The 16,700-nt window shown below is 33.4% G+C and overlaps 1 protein-coding gene across 1 annotated transcript in view; it reads right to left on the bottom strand.

The window, feature by feature from the left end:
* Window positions 1–16,700, bottom strand: part of LOC149285175 (low-density lipoprotein receptor-related protein 1B-like) — a 366,729-nt gene that overhangs the window by 181,685 nt on the left and 168,344 nt on the right. Inside the window, exons 12-18 of the mRNA XM_089495720.1 lie at window positions 15,405–15,585; window positions 10,660–10,879; window positions 10,172–10,361; window positions 6,654–6,776; window positions 5,067–5,207; window positions 3,675–3,800; window positions 460–576 (exon numbers count right to left, since the gene is read on the bottom strand). Of these exons, the coding sequence (XP_089351846.1) occupies window positions 460–576; window positions 3,675–3,800; window positions 5,067–5,207; window positions 6,654–6,776; window positions 10,172–10,361; window positions 10,660–10,879; window positions 15,405–15,585 (1,098 nt within the window). The remainder of the gene's footprint in view (window positions 1–459; window positions 577–3,674; window positions 3,801–5,066; window positions 5,208–6,653; window positions 6,777–10,171; window positions 10,362–10,659; window positions 10,880–15,404; window positions 15,586–16,700) is intronic.

The following is a 16,700-nucleotide window of genomic DNA, read 5'->3' on the forward strand; positions in this document are numbered from 1 at the left end:
TTTGATGGAGCTATAAATGCAAGTGCTTCAATTCTGACAATACAACCGAAAACCTTTAGTTTGAACCATTTCAAGGAAACTAAAGAGAAAAAACTAAAGAAAGAATGGCTATGGAATCTTAAATGTTGCACATGTCTATTCATAATACGAAGGAAAGAACACAATGTATCCACGCTACATGCACTTAACACAAAGCACTTATATTTCAGAGCAGAAGGGTGGATAGCTAGAAGGACAGACAAAAATAATGGTGTTAGGTCATTTTTATTCAAATATCATTGGTTAGCTATTATGAAACGAAGACATGTTTATGATTGAATTAAGAAAAGCTTAGAGTTTTTAGACATGCAATATTTGTCCCATCGGTTTTCCCAGTCTTTCTACCTTTGCATGTGTTGTAAATGAATGGTCAAGTTAGCCATGTTTTAGAGAATAATGGAGATCATTGGCCATACTTACCACATGATGCCATTTCATCTGATTTGTCTCCACAGTCATCTTCCTGATCACACAGCCAGGATTTAGAAATGCAGCGTCCATTGTTGCAGGAGAACTGATGAGGCTGGCATGTCCTTGCTGAATCAGATACATAGAGAGTTTTAATAAATAGTTTACTACAATTAGTTTGCCTCTTCTTTAGGTTGGATTGTACGATGGGGATACACAAATATATGACTAACTATAAATTGAGGTTTAACAAGTTAATATCCAGACCTAACTCCTTTCCCATTGGGCGTGACTAACCCTGCCTACTCAACAAGGTCCACCCCTTCTGAGTCTATATGAAGAGACCTTTGCACTATGATTCCTGAAAAGTTGCTATGAAAATGTATGGAAACGAATAGTCCTATTGAGTCTATTCACTAAGAATTCAAATGGTCAGTCGAGTGGTCATACTCGACTGATGTTACATGCCATCCCATGTTTGTTGCATTCAAAGGTGTCCAACTTTGAATTTTGCCAGTTTTAGGTGAGGGTATGCAACCTGAATGAAAGTTTTCCCTGCGCAGTGGGAAAGGGTAATAAAAAAAATTATATATATATTATAAAAGATCATATGGAAAGCAAGGACCCCATTCCTTTACTATCCTAATTACCCATTCTATTCCAGGGATTTAAAAGAAGGAAAACCCTAGAGGTCATCCGTGATATGATTCTAATAAAAAGATGTATTCTGGTGCACTGATACATTACAAAAAGGGGGTTTTGTTAGTTAAAGCCAGGGTTCAAATAATATGGCTGCACAATGTAGTAAAATTTAGGCAATGGATGGTAAAAAAAACGACTCTTCTTTCATCTTATTCTATATATAATTTATATATATATATATATATATATATATATATATATTTATATATATTTTTTTTGTTCTGTTTTCTATTTATTTTAAATGTCATGTGATTTTTAAAACTTATACCAGATCTGTTATCTCTGTATTTGATGTCCTATATTTAAAGCGTAAAAGTGAAATTCATTACTGTACAAGACCCAACAGAAAAGGTATATGTTTGGTAGCTTAATGTTCAGCTACTCAAATCAGATTCTCGTTTCCATCACCTTTTACCCACCATAACTTATGTAATGGTATTTCTTAGCTACCCCAAGCCTCAACTATTAAGTCAGTATCACAACCTCATGCTGACGAGTCCCATGAAGGACGAAACAGCTGTCCATGAGTGGTGATCTGGCTATTGTACCTCTTCCCGAGTTTTGTCTAAAGGCTGTCTTGTACAGCGGGCAATTACTTTCAAGGGATCCATGTATAAAGTGGATATAGAGGCAAAGGTGATAATTGTTAACCTTATTTGCATGCGCCTACCCAGAATCCCTTGTGGTTGTGGAAGCACCATGAGATTTCTGAGGGAAAAACAAGTCTTCTGGCTTGTCTGTTGTCTGTATATGAGTGTTTAATAATACTTCTACTGCCTCGTAAACCAAATAATATGCCACCTCTAACCTCTACAGAATACCAATCATCTCATAAGCACACCAGAGGGAAAATGCTGAGTAGATTATTAATCAAGTGCGAACAGGTAAAATAGATGTTGCAGTTAGTTTGACTTGTTTAATTATTAGTTTATAGCCTTTTATACACCATTAGCATAAAAAAAAACAAGCTGAATGGAAATATTTCATGATCCTTGCGCCGAGGAGTAATTGAGAACAAATGTGATATAGGGCAGATCTCAGAAGATGCCCATTGAGCCATGTCTTGGAAACACTCATGTCAACAAACTTTCATAAATGCTTCCATGAACCATGCAGTGTAAAAATCTGCACTTGGCTTCTGCTAATGAGACTCTGCAAGCCTTGTGAGCGTAATTGACTGCCCTGTGGAATCTCTACATTTTCATTAGCGTTATGAAAGTTATGTATTTGCTGTAATTGAATTAATATTTTCACTATTGATAAAAGCTTTACCTGCTTGCCCGTCAAAGACATCACAGAAAATGATATCGCTTTTACAATTTTTTTCCTTGTAGCCACAACAAAGACATAATTCTATCTAAATTTGGAGAGTTCTGCAGATTAGAAGGATGGCTGCTCCCATAGTATTTGCATAAATAAGGTTTTTTTATGCATATGTATTATTTATTCTGATCAAAAAATCTTAATATAGGGATGATATACTGAACGGTTCAATATGAAATTTGAGAAAAATGGCATTATACATTTAATTATACCCTGAACACCTCCTATTCTGCAAAATTACTCCATAGGTCGGGGGATAGCCTTGGAAAATCTTTACTGCCCTATATCAGAAAACTATAATTTGACTTGCATGCTTATAAAATAAGGAATTTACGGCATTTGACTCTAAGCAACACATTCCTATTTTACAAATAAAGGTTACATATTACGTTTTTTGGTTTTATTTGATGGATTTTTTTTAAACAATTTGTATAGTTTATAAAAAATATATATATATTTTCAGCCTTATAAAAGAAGCTTCTCAGAAGTAGGTAAATCTGTGAAAGGTGTTTTCAATGTTGATTTTAAAAAAAAAACATTTTTGGTAGATTTTGCAAACTGATCTTTATCATTTGAGTTTTTGTTGAACGATAGACACTGGTTTAATTAAATATATAATTTCTGCCATTTTGACATGTATAGATACACGGAAGGAAACATGTTACAGGGTAGGGGACATTATAGTATAAAGGCTAGTATTTCATTTGTGTATTATTACACATTATTGTGTATTAAAGTATAAAGGCTAGTGTTTAATTTGTGTATTATTACACATTATTGTGTATTATAGTATAAAGGCTAGTATTTCATTTGTGTATTATTACACATTATTGTGTATTATAGTATAAAGGCTAGTATTTCATTTGCTCGACATACTGTCTGCTTCACGATTTATGCTTTTAAATACCGATTCCGTTGAGCATGTAGAACCTTGTTTAAATCGAGTATTGAGCGAGTTGGCCCATATGGAAGGATTCTGTTCCAAATTACTTTGGAAAGCTGAGTCAGGCACAAGGAAGACGTAAATTATAATTTGTATTCCATCCTTAGCAGCCCTAAACTCTGAATTAATTTAAGACGGCAATAATCTTATCATCGGCATTAGCTGGGAGTGACGACCTGAATTTTTATGAACCTGGATGTCGAAAACTAGATTTTAAAAAAACAACTTTCTTTTCTTCTTCTTTTTCTATTTTTTTTACCTGAACAGGTCTCGTTTGATTCATCTTCATTATTTCCACAATCATTTGCTCCATCACAAAGCCATCTCTTGGGAATACAGCGGTTACTTTGGCACTTAAATTGATCGCCTGGACAGCTGTGGTTCCCTAAAAAAAGAAGAACGGAATTTGATGGTGTTTGGGGCATGGAGGATACGGAATAGAAAGCGCGGCTTGTGAATTAGAACAATCAGAATGCATATTAATATAGATCCAAAGTTTTAATACAGAGAAGAATGTGTATTCTAACATGTATTTTATTAACTGAGGAATAACAATACAAATGAGTTTTTAATGGCATTTTGTTCAAGGGAAAATGGATGTTACTGAGGCATTTGTCAACACTAAGATAAGCTTTAATTCCAGAAACAATAGATCATAATTTATAAATTGTTACAACAAAATGGTAATCAGTTTTTTTTTTTTAAATGATTCATGCTCCCTAACGTTAAGCCACAAACAGGAGCTTTTTCATAACAAGCCGGATAGAGTTTAAGTTAAACATTTATTTTGTTGTGATTGTAATCGCTTTCTAACTAAAGCAAAGAATTCTGTACAAGGATCGGACCATGTTCAGTAAATATTAAATAAAAACCAGATGTTTTTGTGTGATTTATGGATTTTGAAAGAATGGAAATGAGTAGGACATATTGTAAGTTATTTTGCCATTGTAAATCTATCCGTTCGTTATGTTTGGCTGTAAATTTTAAGGGCATTCAACGTTTGGTGATTCTGTTGAATGGAGAAAAAAAACTGTATTTGTTTCTTTCTTCAGAAATGATTCTAAGATTTTTTTGAGTAAAAAAAACCAGAGATTCTTTAATTGATCTATAACTCCTTATTTGACCTTTACATCATCCAGATGAGGACCACCTTAGTCACTGATCCACTAAGGCCAATTGTACTTTGTTAATAAGGCCTTTAAAAGCCCACAATGGTGGCTTTTTTATTGGCTCTTCAGTTAAGATCAAGTGAGCTTTCCAGAGCCCCCTGCTTTGGTCTGCCAGGGCATTCACTATGTGTTTGTGTTTGTGTGTGTGTGGGGGGCACATTTTCTACACTGGTTTAAGTTGGTAAGTGCTCTAGAAAGTAACCAGAGACCCTTCAAAGCCTAAGCTTTTTGTTTGCTCACTTAATGACTGGTGGTGGAGAGAAGAACTAGCCATGGGTTAGGGGGAGGAATCCAGCATGCTTAACCCACTTGAATCACTAGCACTGTTTTTAGGTTGTTTACGACAACGGTGGAGGCACAGTTTGTCTAAAGAGGCTGTTGGTTGACCTATTAGTTAAGTGACTACTTGATTTTAGTTCTCTGAGGTAGTATAAAGCTTAACATGGAAATTAATATAAATGATAAAAGGAAAAAGAGCATACAACAGCTTTCCATATCTTCATCACTCCCATCCAAACAATCATTTTCTCCATCGCACTTCCAGTTCACTTGGATACAATGGTGGTTTTTGCACTGGAATTCCTCCTGGTTACAGATCTGTGGTGACTTTTCTCCAAAATTAACTAAAGAAATGAGACAAATTTAAAAGTCAATTAAAATATTGTTATTGCATTAATATGAATACAATAAGGAAAAAAAACCCATGTAATCGATCAATGTGAACACATAAGAAACAAATTATTTTAACCAATTATTACTATTTTTGAATGTTCTCTTTTATCCAATAAAACGTAAATGTCATGGGGTGTTATTGTACTTTGTACTCCCCACCTTATTCCCCTCCGACAATGGTGTTTGTTCTGTGATGTCAGCGGGACCGTCCACCTGCACTCCGCAAGGGGGAGCCAGAAAGTTCCAATATATAAGCACAACTACTTGGGCTTCAAAAAAAAAGAAAAAAAGACCTATATTCTAGCCAATTGCTGGTGGGCACCAGGACTGGACTGATGATGCGCAGCATATTCAGCCAATGTATAGAGTGATGTCGGCCAGCGGGCACAACTGGGCATTTGTCTAGTGTGCTATATGGGCAGTCCAGGACTGCTGGGCACACAATTATTAGCTGCTCTCAACTACATTTTTCATTTTTAGTTTTTATTTAAAACGAATAAGTACATTTATAAAAACATAATTTTAGTAAAAGTAGGTGTTTTTGGCATATTGAGATGGCAATGGTTGACGTACATGAACTATTCTAAAGTAAATGTGAACGATGTTGATTAAATACAAACATCACGGAATCTGTTGAGGTATTTCATTATTTTCGATTGAAAGAATTTGACTACTCAATGGCATGTGCGTCTTTGATGATGTTTTTTTTTTTTTCATTTTACTTCAGGGTCTTTAGTTTGAAGGCCAAAAAACACAAAGCACATAACAATGCTTAGCAGCACATGACAAAAGTGAAGGCTAACAATGTAAATAGTGAAAATGTAATGGAATTAAATGGAAAATGTAAGCAAATTATACCATTTATGTTATTTCTGGTCTATAACTTAAATTATTGTAATTTTAAATAGAACATGAATAAGGGTGCTATTCACCAAAAAAAGGTTTCAAGAAATAAGTGAAATTACCGGGGTTCATAATAATCAAGGAAACTGGATACTAACCTCTGAGTTTAATTAAATAATCCAAAGTTATTTAATATGATTAAATAATGTAAAATTAGTATAAACATAAGTATAAACATTTTATAATACATGTTACAACACGTAGATAGCGTCTAAAAATACCCCCATATAAGGTGTTTCTATTAACAAAGTACTCAATTAAGTATGCATATTATACATAAGTATTATTATTACTATTATTTTGTATTAATTAATATACAGCTATATAGTAGGTATTATACCTTAGATTTTTATACCTTAGATTTTAAGGTAATATTATTACTAGCAATTATTTTTACGCTGCGACATTTAAAACTATATTTAAATAGATTGTTCTCTTATTCACACCAAAAGAAAAAAAAAAGATACATAAAAGAATGGTTGATAAAGCCTTACACACACAACTTGCATTGTTTCCATCCAAATGCTGGTTATCCGCGCAACCACAAACTCTGCCTCCAGGAATCGCTAAGCAAAGCGTACCGCAGCCTCCATTGTTTACACGGCACGCGTTATCACCTGCGGGAAGAAGACAAACCTTAGGATCCAATAACTTATCCTTAATGAGCTGAGTAAGGCAGAAATGCCATTATCGCGCACACACAAAAAACATTTGTTTGGCAGCATAAGTATTGTTCCGGAAACTTTCCCCTGAGCAACGTAGAAAAGAAATATAGGTTAAAAGTAATATTGGATCTCTGTGAGGAAATCTCTGCTTTGATCTGGATGCTACAAGTAACTAACTGTTCCCCAACAATAATAATAATAATAAACATAAAAAAATAAATAAAAAAATAATGATAATAATAATAATAATAATAATTATTATTATTATTATTTTATTAATTTTTTTATGTTTATTATTATTATTGTAAAATGATTTACTCGGTTTTTTTTCAGGCATGAATGAATCCATTTTTTGAACAAAGTAGTTAAATTGTTTCAATTGTCCTTAGTACCTGCAATAACATACCTTAACGATAACGATCATAAAATGAGCACTGGATTTGGAATATTCCACCAGTCATAACAATTTATTATGTATGGGAAAATTGTCAAGTGATGTTACGGTCTTAAGTCCTTAGACTGGAATATATCCGGCTGCGGTTTTCTCATTTTGAAACTTAAATTAAATTTTGTGTGTTTACAAAGCTTACAAATGAAAAGAACTAGACCAATGACTCCGCAAACACTATTTAAAATCATTTAACTTCGGAATCATCTTCAGATCAGATCTTTACTCCAACCATGAAAACTTTTATTATATAAATAAAGTGAAGAAGGGTTTCCAGCCAGTACTATGTTTATTACATGACCTTGGAATTAAATGTATTATTCTGTACAGTATGCAAATCTGATTTCCTGAATAGGCAATCAAACATTCCCTATCTCTGCAAAAATACATATTTTGTATCTTAAACTATATTTGCATGAAATTAAAATGGAAATTATTTTCATGAAGAAAAGGCTGAGGTATGAATAATTAAACAAGAAAATAATATTGGTTGGTATAGTGGTAGAACTTTTAATTTAATCTTTTTCATTTCCCCCCAAAAAATACCCAGGGAGAGTTCTTTATAATGAGTAAATTTGGGGAGTCTAAACCACAATTCACCATAAAACTTTTCTGCCAACTCCTGATTCAGTGAATGAATCTTCTGTTTTTCTGGATATATCCATCTGGGTTTTTTTAGAAGGTACCATATTGTGAGGTGAGGTGGCCAGACCTCAATTGACTTTATAGCTTTATGGCTAGTCAAGGAGATCAGAAGATCTTCCCAAAGCAGGATAATGGGTCAGTGCCCAAAAATGTGGACTGTCCCCAAACGTTATCAGTACTGTTGGGAATTATGTACTTATGGTCCAGACTAGACCGATGTGCCATCAGTAGTATGATCTACGTGCCATCAGTAGTAGGATCTACATTGAGTTGTTATTTTTGGGGAAAAAATATTCCCTTATTGCTATGTAAAATGTTGAGATGTTTCATTGCCATATTGTAAATTATGTTCAATATGGTTGCTACCAACGACGTGCCAATGATGAATGTACAGAATAGGAGGTACAATTCAAATAACAACTGTATGAACAGTATTAGGATCAGCAGTGCTTCTCAACATGAGCTTTAAAACAAACAGATGGCTATATGTGCTAATATCTAAGCCTACAGGCAAAAGAAGAAAGCAAGCTTAATTTAAATCATGTACTCGGTAGTGCTGCCAAAATGTCACATTCTGGTAGTGACCTTTAAGAACATTTTCAGAATGTTTGCCATGAACGAAGCAGTTTCCAGTCCAGGTCTGTTTTTATTCACAGGCTGGACCATTGTTGATCAATACTATAGTACCAATGGATATTAAGATGAATATCTGTTCAAACAAGCAAAACAAGTTCACAATAAAAGGTAAGCAAAATTGTTGACCTATAGTCTAAAAATCATGTAGATTGCCTTTTTGCTCCTTGGAAATTTTGAGGGTGAAAAACCCTATTTTAGTCCAGAGTTTCAATGTCATGTCACGTGACATGCTACTTTCATCATAATGCAGGAAATGTTTCAGGAAGGATACAACTGTTGCTTGCCTCGAGACATCAACAATAGAATATACAAAGTTTATGAACTGCTCCTGCAGGCAGCGTTCTTGTGGGGGGTTTGGAGAAAAGTAGAAAAAACCCAAGATATTCACGATACCCCACAGATACATTTCTCAATGTCGACTGATGTCCCAATACAAACATAGGTGTGTTCAATGTTGGCCAGATGCCATTGTAGAGAGCCATGGTATTCGAGTCAAACTAGATGTTTAAAGACGTTAATCTCAAACACCCATATAATGAACGTATTGTTATTATATTTCTTCTTAAGGTGACTTCCTCCACCCTTGTGTACGTCCAATGGTGTCTACCCAACTGAAGCAAACAATTTTATACATCCTTAATTTTCGTCATGTTCAAAGTGTCATAAGTCCGACCCCTCCGCTTTTCAAAGTGACTCTAGTTCATATGTGCGATGATATCCCTTACACACGTTTCAAGGCATGTTCTTCTAAAATCTCTCATAGACCTGAACTCTAGGAGTCACCCTAAAGAAGAATAGGCCATGTGTGCTGCTGTGTTTGCCTCTCTGCATTGAAAGCGAAGCCAGCTTGTTTTCTGGCGAATTAAAAACAATTGATTGCTGAACTACAGCTTTGAAACACTATGTGTGTCATTATTTTTTGTGTAGACTTTAGCCTCCAGGGAAACCGAAATGAAACAGAATAATTGCCACCATATTGTAAAGTTTCAATGACTCTTATACGGTCGTGAAAAATATATATTTCTAACAAATGGCCTCTACTTTCCTTTTTTTCCCCAGTCTAATCATACACATGATTGTGAATGTTCCAACAGATGTAACATTTATTTGCTTAGAATCTGGACGGAATTCATCCTTAATCAATGCCAATTTACTGCAATGCCTATTTCTAAGGACTGGGAATTTACTTCTTCCTTCTCAATTTGCATTTAATTCAGCACTTGCATGGCTTGCATTTATAGAGCTATTAAACAGTGTTTATATTTCCATCTATATGATCTTAAAATGATCACACAAGGTTTCCACTGCACTTAGACAATATACAATAAAAAGTGTGTACATATAAATTATCAATGTTGACGGGTTATATTAATCCACTTGGGGTATGTATATATAATATATATATATATATATATATATATATATATATATATATATATATATATATATATATATATATATAATCAGTGGAATACAGACATTATTTCATATGGATTCTATACATTGTATACCGTTATATATTTATCCAAATTAAATTAGGGTAAATTTTATTTTAAAATATAATTGTATAGTGATTCCTGCTATGATTGTTGTCTTAGATTATTATACTAGATGTTACCTTGTTGTTTCTTAGGATCATAAATTTGGAGCCCAAACAATGGTGGCCTTTCCTGCCTGAGCAGAGTGATATTTTTACTATTCAAATCCAACTGGTATATGAAGCCATTCATATAGTCTGTCCAAAAAATGTATTGACCGTGATGGGACAGTCCAAAAGGGTGATTAAATTCTTTCCCACTGCCGACTACCTAAAAAGAATAAAAAAAAAATAAAATAGTGATAGTCAAATAACATTAACCGTTACAACAAATATTGGATACAACCCAACATTCTATTTTCAGATTGTTATGTAATTAACAGGAATATTACTGCCTTAAATATTAATGTAAGTAGTGTCATTATTGGTGTTTTATACAAATTGTTATATCAATTAAAAATAACAATTCATATTAAAAATAGTATTTTTCTATATAATGTTTATTTTTTAATAGGAATATTATATCCTTATATATTAATATAATATTTTTAATTGTAAAAAATGCTCACCTTTCTAAAGGTCCCATTTAGAAAGATTTGCTCGATATGGTCGTAGTAAGCATCGCACCAGTACAACACGCTGTTTTCATGGTCGAGTGATAACCCATTTGGCCATAACATCTTTGATGTCACAAAAATCTGTCTATTAAAACCATTCATCCATGCCCTCTCAATTCTTCCCACGCTGTCATCTATCATGTCTTCCTCCCAATCTGTCCAATACATCCAGCTACAGGAATCAATAAAAATGACATTCAGCGTAAAATTGTGTTATATTGGGTTACATCATAATAAACATGGTAATCGGGAAGAAAGTGATTGTTGTTTACATCAAGGCTACATATCATTCTACATGTTCTGGTGATTATTTGAGAGGCTTGTTACTGGAATAGAAATATATTGCAAATTTATAAAATCATTTTAAAAATGTTATGGTGTTTTTTAAAGATATTTTTTAAAGGTGTTTTGGTATTTTTACTTATAAAAATAAATGATATTGTGGAAAATATCCAATAATAGGACATTGGCATACCCGAGAACTCCCAAGGGTTGATTTGGAGTCTGTTGTTGAAGCCCATTCCCCACCTACTCCCTGCCCACTTTAGGTTACCCTGCTACCTTGCAACCCATCCACGGTTAGTCCCAGCCCCATGCATGCTAGCCCCATCCACTCACAAAGCCACTCCACAAGCCAGAAAGTTCCCAGGTATGCGTAATAGTAAAAACAAACAAAAAAAAACAACTAAATATTAAAAAAAAAAAAAAAAGTTAGACAAATAAAAAAATTGCATTTGTTTAATTATTTATTATCATTATGTTGTACTGTAAACAATACTATTATTTTAATAAAGAAAGCTCTTGGGAAATGAATTTGACAGGTCTACCCCAAAAGTACAGAAAAAAATTATTTTCTGAAATGTGAAAATGTGCAATAAAATAAGAATATTAAGAAAACGTATAACTCAATTAAGGAAGGCTAATAATAATGATAATAATAATAATAATAATAATAATAATATTAAGTTAATGTTTTAACTGCATACTGTATATACACAATTTTATATATGTTGTAAATGTGTTGAAATATGATTTTAATGGACATCTGAGGCACTAGTTAGAGTTTTTCTCTGCTATATCAAACATGTGATTAAAAATCAAATCTAAATGAAGACCCGTGTTGGTCAGGGACTAATACATTTAACTCTGTAAAAATGGCATTGGTTTTGGAACATAATCAATAAGGGGTATTCTAGTATAAATCAAATGATATATGCCTATAACAATTTAAGTGGCTTGCTTGGGGCAATTTGTTTAGATTGTTGCTCTTATTCTGCTTTTTAAGAGCTTGCTACAAAAAGGTAAGTTAATGCACATTTGCAAAGTTCTGTCAGGAGGAAAGCAATTCAAGTACCCTTGCCTTTAAGCTATGCAATAAATCTGAATGAAACTACATTACATTAAACCCTGTTAGCAATCACTACGGGCTGCACATCACTTGTACAATAGTGATAAAGACAAGCTTGGAGGTCTGGGTCAATATTCTTCTCGTAATGTTGAGAAACACAATAAATCAATAGAAGCCCTAAACATTTATATGACTTGTTAAAGAGCAATTACTGTTTCTTTTTTACTTGTTCACATAATAAATGGTTTGTCACAATTATGCCAGAAAGTGATTGACAACAGTGCATTCTACATTGCTAGTCAATGTATACGAACAGCCTTCTTGAATCACTAGATTTTTATTTCTCCTTCCTATGGGATTTTATATAAAGTATGCTTTTCTTTTTTCCTATAAGTGCATTGATTTGCTAAGAACACTATAGCGCATAAAGGAAGCCCAGAAACAATGTTTTGTAAAAGCCTACCCATCTCAAAAAAATGTTATTCTTACATTATCTCAAGTGGTAGGCATCAGGGATTATGTTCTTGTAGAAAAAAAATGTAGAAGAAAATAGAAAGAAAATAAAAATTTCATCATTTAGCTTTGACAAGTTTGATGTTTGATAACCAGAATGCGGTGTTGCTTTTAGCAACAAACTGTCATTCGATTTGTAGGTGAGATGCTAAAATAAGCAATTTCAGGATCTGTATTCTAACTAAAAATGCAGTTCTTAAAGAAAAAATTGTCTCCACCTTTTACCTTGTTTTTTTGTATTTGTTAATTTAGGTTTTTCAATATTTTTTTAATTTCATTACTTTTTATTTCTATTTTATGATGGTTTACAAAATGTATTTTTTTCTTTTTTTTAAGCCTGTTGGAACCTGCAATGTAAAAGTTTTGTTTTTTATTAATATTTAAAAAAAACTTCATTCTTAGTACTTAGTTGATGTAATTAACATTTGTAATAAACTAGTTGCCATTGCTTATCACTGATAACTTTGCCATGCTTTTTAGTTGGCAATAGTATCAAGTTTTGCCAGTGCCTATTCCCTACCAGATTCCATCTATTTTCTGCCCTTTTCATGGTTGCGACTACCCCCTCATCCATTGACATAACCCTATAGGGTTCTAGATGGAAAAGTAGAGGAAGATGGCCAAGTGGCAGATTTTAATAAACTTGGTTTCATGCACGCTAAAAATTTTGAGAAAATATAATTTTGCTTTGTTTCAAAGAAGTTGTATGATTTATGGGAGCTACACATTAGGGACTTTTATTTTTTACGTTTTACGTGCTCTCAATGTGTCTCTGGCCACCGATAGGGCTGGTCTGGCTATCACAGGGTTAACCTGGCACTTCAGATCAGGTGAGTGTGTGGTGCTGTCGGTCAGTGGCCCAATGTGCCAGATAGCCAGTCCAGGCCATCAATAGCTTAAGTTTAAAACTCTGATCTAGATTTAGGGAATCCTTCACTAAACAGGGCGTTTGCAGGTGAATTAGTAGGCGAGTTGCGCATTCAACTGGCCGACTTCATCTAACTGGACAATATATTTTTTAACATATGTGGTTTATTTTGTAACCTACAGGGCACACTAGAGGGGTGAAGTGATGAGATGTTCACTTATTTTATATTATTGCTTGAAATTCATCACATTTGTTACGCTTTAGCATCATAATTTAATTAAAATTCTCTCCAAGAGAACAATGTGCTGTCATCAAATATTTTTTACAGAACATGATTCTGAAAACCACTGCCATCTGAGGGTTCGGGCAACTGTGATGAAACTGCCAGGAAATGTTTCTGTAAGTCTACGGCTGATAAATTGGTAATCACTTTGCCTGAGGTGAGCCGAGGGCCGGAAAGCCTCACACCTCGGGGCACCCAGGAAAATACAGCTCATACAGATAATTTGATAATGGCAGGAGACACAAAACATCATTGCAATATCAGAATGTAAATTTTAATTAGTTACCCAAAGAATAAGTCATTATGATAATAAGGAAAATGATGGGGTCGATAGAGTGAAGTTAGTGTTGACTGAAGAATGGCCTTTGGATTAATTCAATGGAGGATCCTTAATTTCTGTTTAGATATGGAGACAGTTTGAATACTTTTAGATAATATGTTAAAGTTTGATGTCCTCTAAGGTGTATTAAGCCACATAGGTTAGTCCAAGATGGTCAATGGAATAGGATGTGACTCTCTAAATAAGCCCGGCAGGTCCGTCGTATATCATTTGACTGCCACTGGCCTTAAATTATCAAGGCTGCTTTACATCCCCAGTTTTTTCTTGCCTACAAAGATATTTTCACCTGTACCTACGGCTTGACATTTCATAGACAGGACCTCTCTTTCCGTAAAGAATATAATTGGCTTTGCTTTCTCTATCACTATTTCTCAGTTTTCTGAGTATTATTTGTTAATAAAAACACATAAATTAAATATTTTATTTCATATTTTGAATGTTAGTGTGTGTAAATAGTGTGTTAATGTATTACTAAAAATGGGAACTGATTAACTCCAGTAGGTGACATCTCATTAGAACTAGTTACAGTTTCCAGACAGATAGTGATTTTACAAAACTACAAGATGGGTCATTCATTTTATTTCAAAATGGTTTGAAATTATTAGGAAAGCAGCTATTTTTTTAATTATTACACAATTGTGTAATTTCTGGTCTACAATATATTGTATATATATTGTAGGTCACCTACTTTTATATGCCATAGAACAACATCAACCAAAAATTTTAAATTATAGCCTCATTATGTTTAATTATATGAATTGAATATGTTGTTTTAGATGTATTTATAGTTGAATGATTAAAGGTTAATTAAGCAACAAAAAGAACATTTACAAATTAAAAAATATAACTTAAAATGTTTTCCTTACAAAAATTTCCAAACATTTCAGTACTTAGAAATGAGTCTGTTTTATTAGAATTAATTTCCTATCAATTTCATCCGATCAATTACTTTAAGAAAGGGCAAAGTGTCTGGACAGAACTGAAATGGATCTGTCTGTCCCAAAGTTACTCAAGAACATGACATGTTACGCATTTTGGCATCTGTCACATATAGTGTATAATTCCAGAAATATGTCATGTCCATGGAAGACGCGAGTAGTCATCTTTTAAATCAGCGTTATGAAGAGATTGACACGTATGTAATTAATCGAATGTTAGTCTGCGAAATAAATGAGAACAAAAAATAGGGAATAAGAAATGAAAATAAGACAGTTTGGTGATACGTCCATTAGAAGTGTTAACTATGAATGGTGCGCTAACCAATCAATCATGTGTTAATTGAACAAGAATAATGTATTGCTCACTGTATATGCATAGGCATTAGAGAGTGTTTATAAACTTGTACCCATTAACGGGATCCACAACGATTCCTCGCGGATGTGACATTTCTCCCTCTAATAAGGTTTTCCGACTCTGTGATGCTTTCTCTAGACGTGCCACGTTAATGGTCTTCCTGTGTCCATCATTTGTCCAATATAAATTGTTACCAATCCAGTCAACAGCAATACCCTCCACATTATCAAGATCTAGATTAAAAAAAAAAAAGAAGCATAGCCTGAGTCATTAATATTTATACCGGCAGAAACGATGGATTGCCAATTATTATAGAAAAAAAAGATATGATGTTATTGTACTCAATGGACAAAGACGGACGACATAGTGCCTAGCAACCAAAGTAAATTGGCAAAATCAGGTTTTCAATATATCAAGTCATTTTGAAGGAGCATAATTAATAATTTAAAGGTAACTTTTTTTTTTCCTTTTCTTTGTGGTTTAGTGTGTATGAGAAACTTTCATAGCACACTAACCTAGAGAGTTTTTTTTTTGTTTGTTTTTTAAAGTATTTCTGGAGGTTAATGGAAATTCCCCAAAATAAATCAGAGCTTGTTCTACCATTCTTGTATGTTATTTTACAGCCAAAGGTCATATTTTAAATTTCTTATGCAAAAAGGGACTTATTTGTTACATATTTGCAAACAGATTAGAAGAGGGAACAGGCGTGCACGTGGTGTTTGGAATGAAACAAGCCAAGAATGAGAGTTTAAGACCTTAAGAAAAAAACATCAATGCTATGGAACCTTAATAAATATATATATATTTTGGGACTGACACTCATCACCAAGCTATTCTCTTATTTAAAGTTCTCTGGTATCCACAATATCTCTATTTTTTTGTCATTGTCTCCAGAAATCCAGACCTTCCCTTAAATAAATCTTATGACAAGAAAGAGATGAGGGAAAGGTTATATAGCATTAAAAAAATACAAAAAAAAACAAAGTATGTCCGCTAACAAAAAGAAATGAATTTAACTTAGTAGCTACATTCCCCCATAGACATCAACCTAATCAGATATGCAAATTAATTACTTTGGAGTATGGCTATTCATATAATTAGCCTCTTAATGAGATTTGGCTGACAATATCACCAAGTCCTTTGTGGAAAATCATCTAAAATAGTATTTTGCCTAATTGTTTTCTCACATTCTACCAATGAAATGTAATAATCAGTATACATACGTTCCTAAACCTTTTCAACCAATGATATTTACACAGTTATTTCTTTAAGGCTCCTTACCAATCTTTGAATTGATCTGTTGCTATACTTTCTAACTATTTCTCAAGTGCTGCCAAATACATTGAAT

This window comes from Sceloporus occidentalis, unplaced genomic scaffold (genome assembly GCF_023333645.1).
Source record: "Sceloporus occidentalis isolate IW3139 unplaced genomic scaffold, rSceOcc1.0.p SCAF_83, whole genome shotgun sequence".
NCBI classification, from domain to species: Eukaryota; Metazoa; Chordata; class Lepidosauria; order Squamata; family Phrynosomatidae; genus Sceloporus; species Sceloporus occidentalis.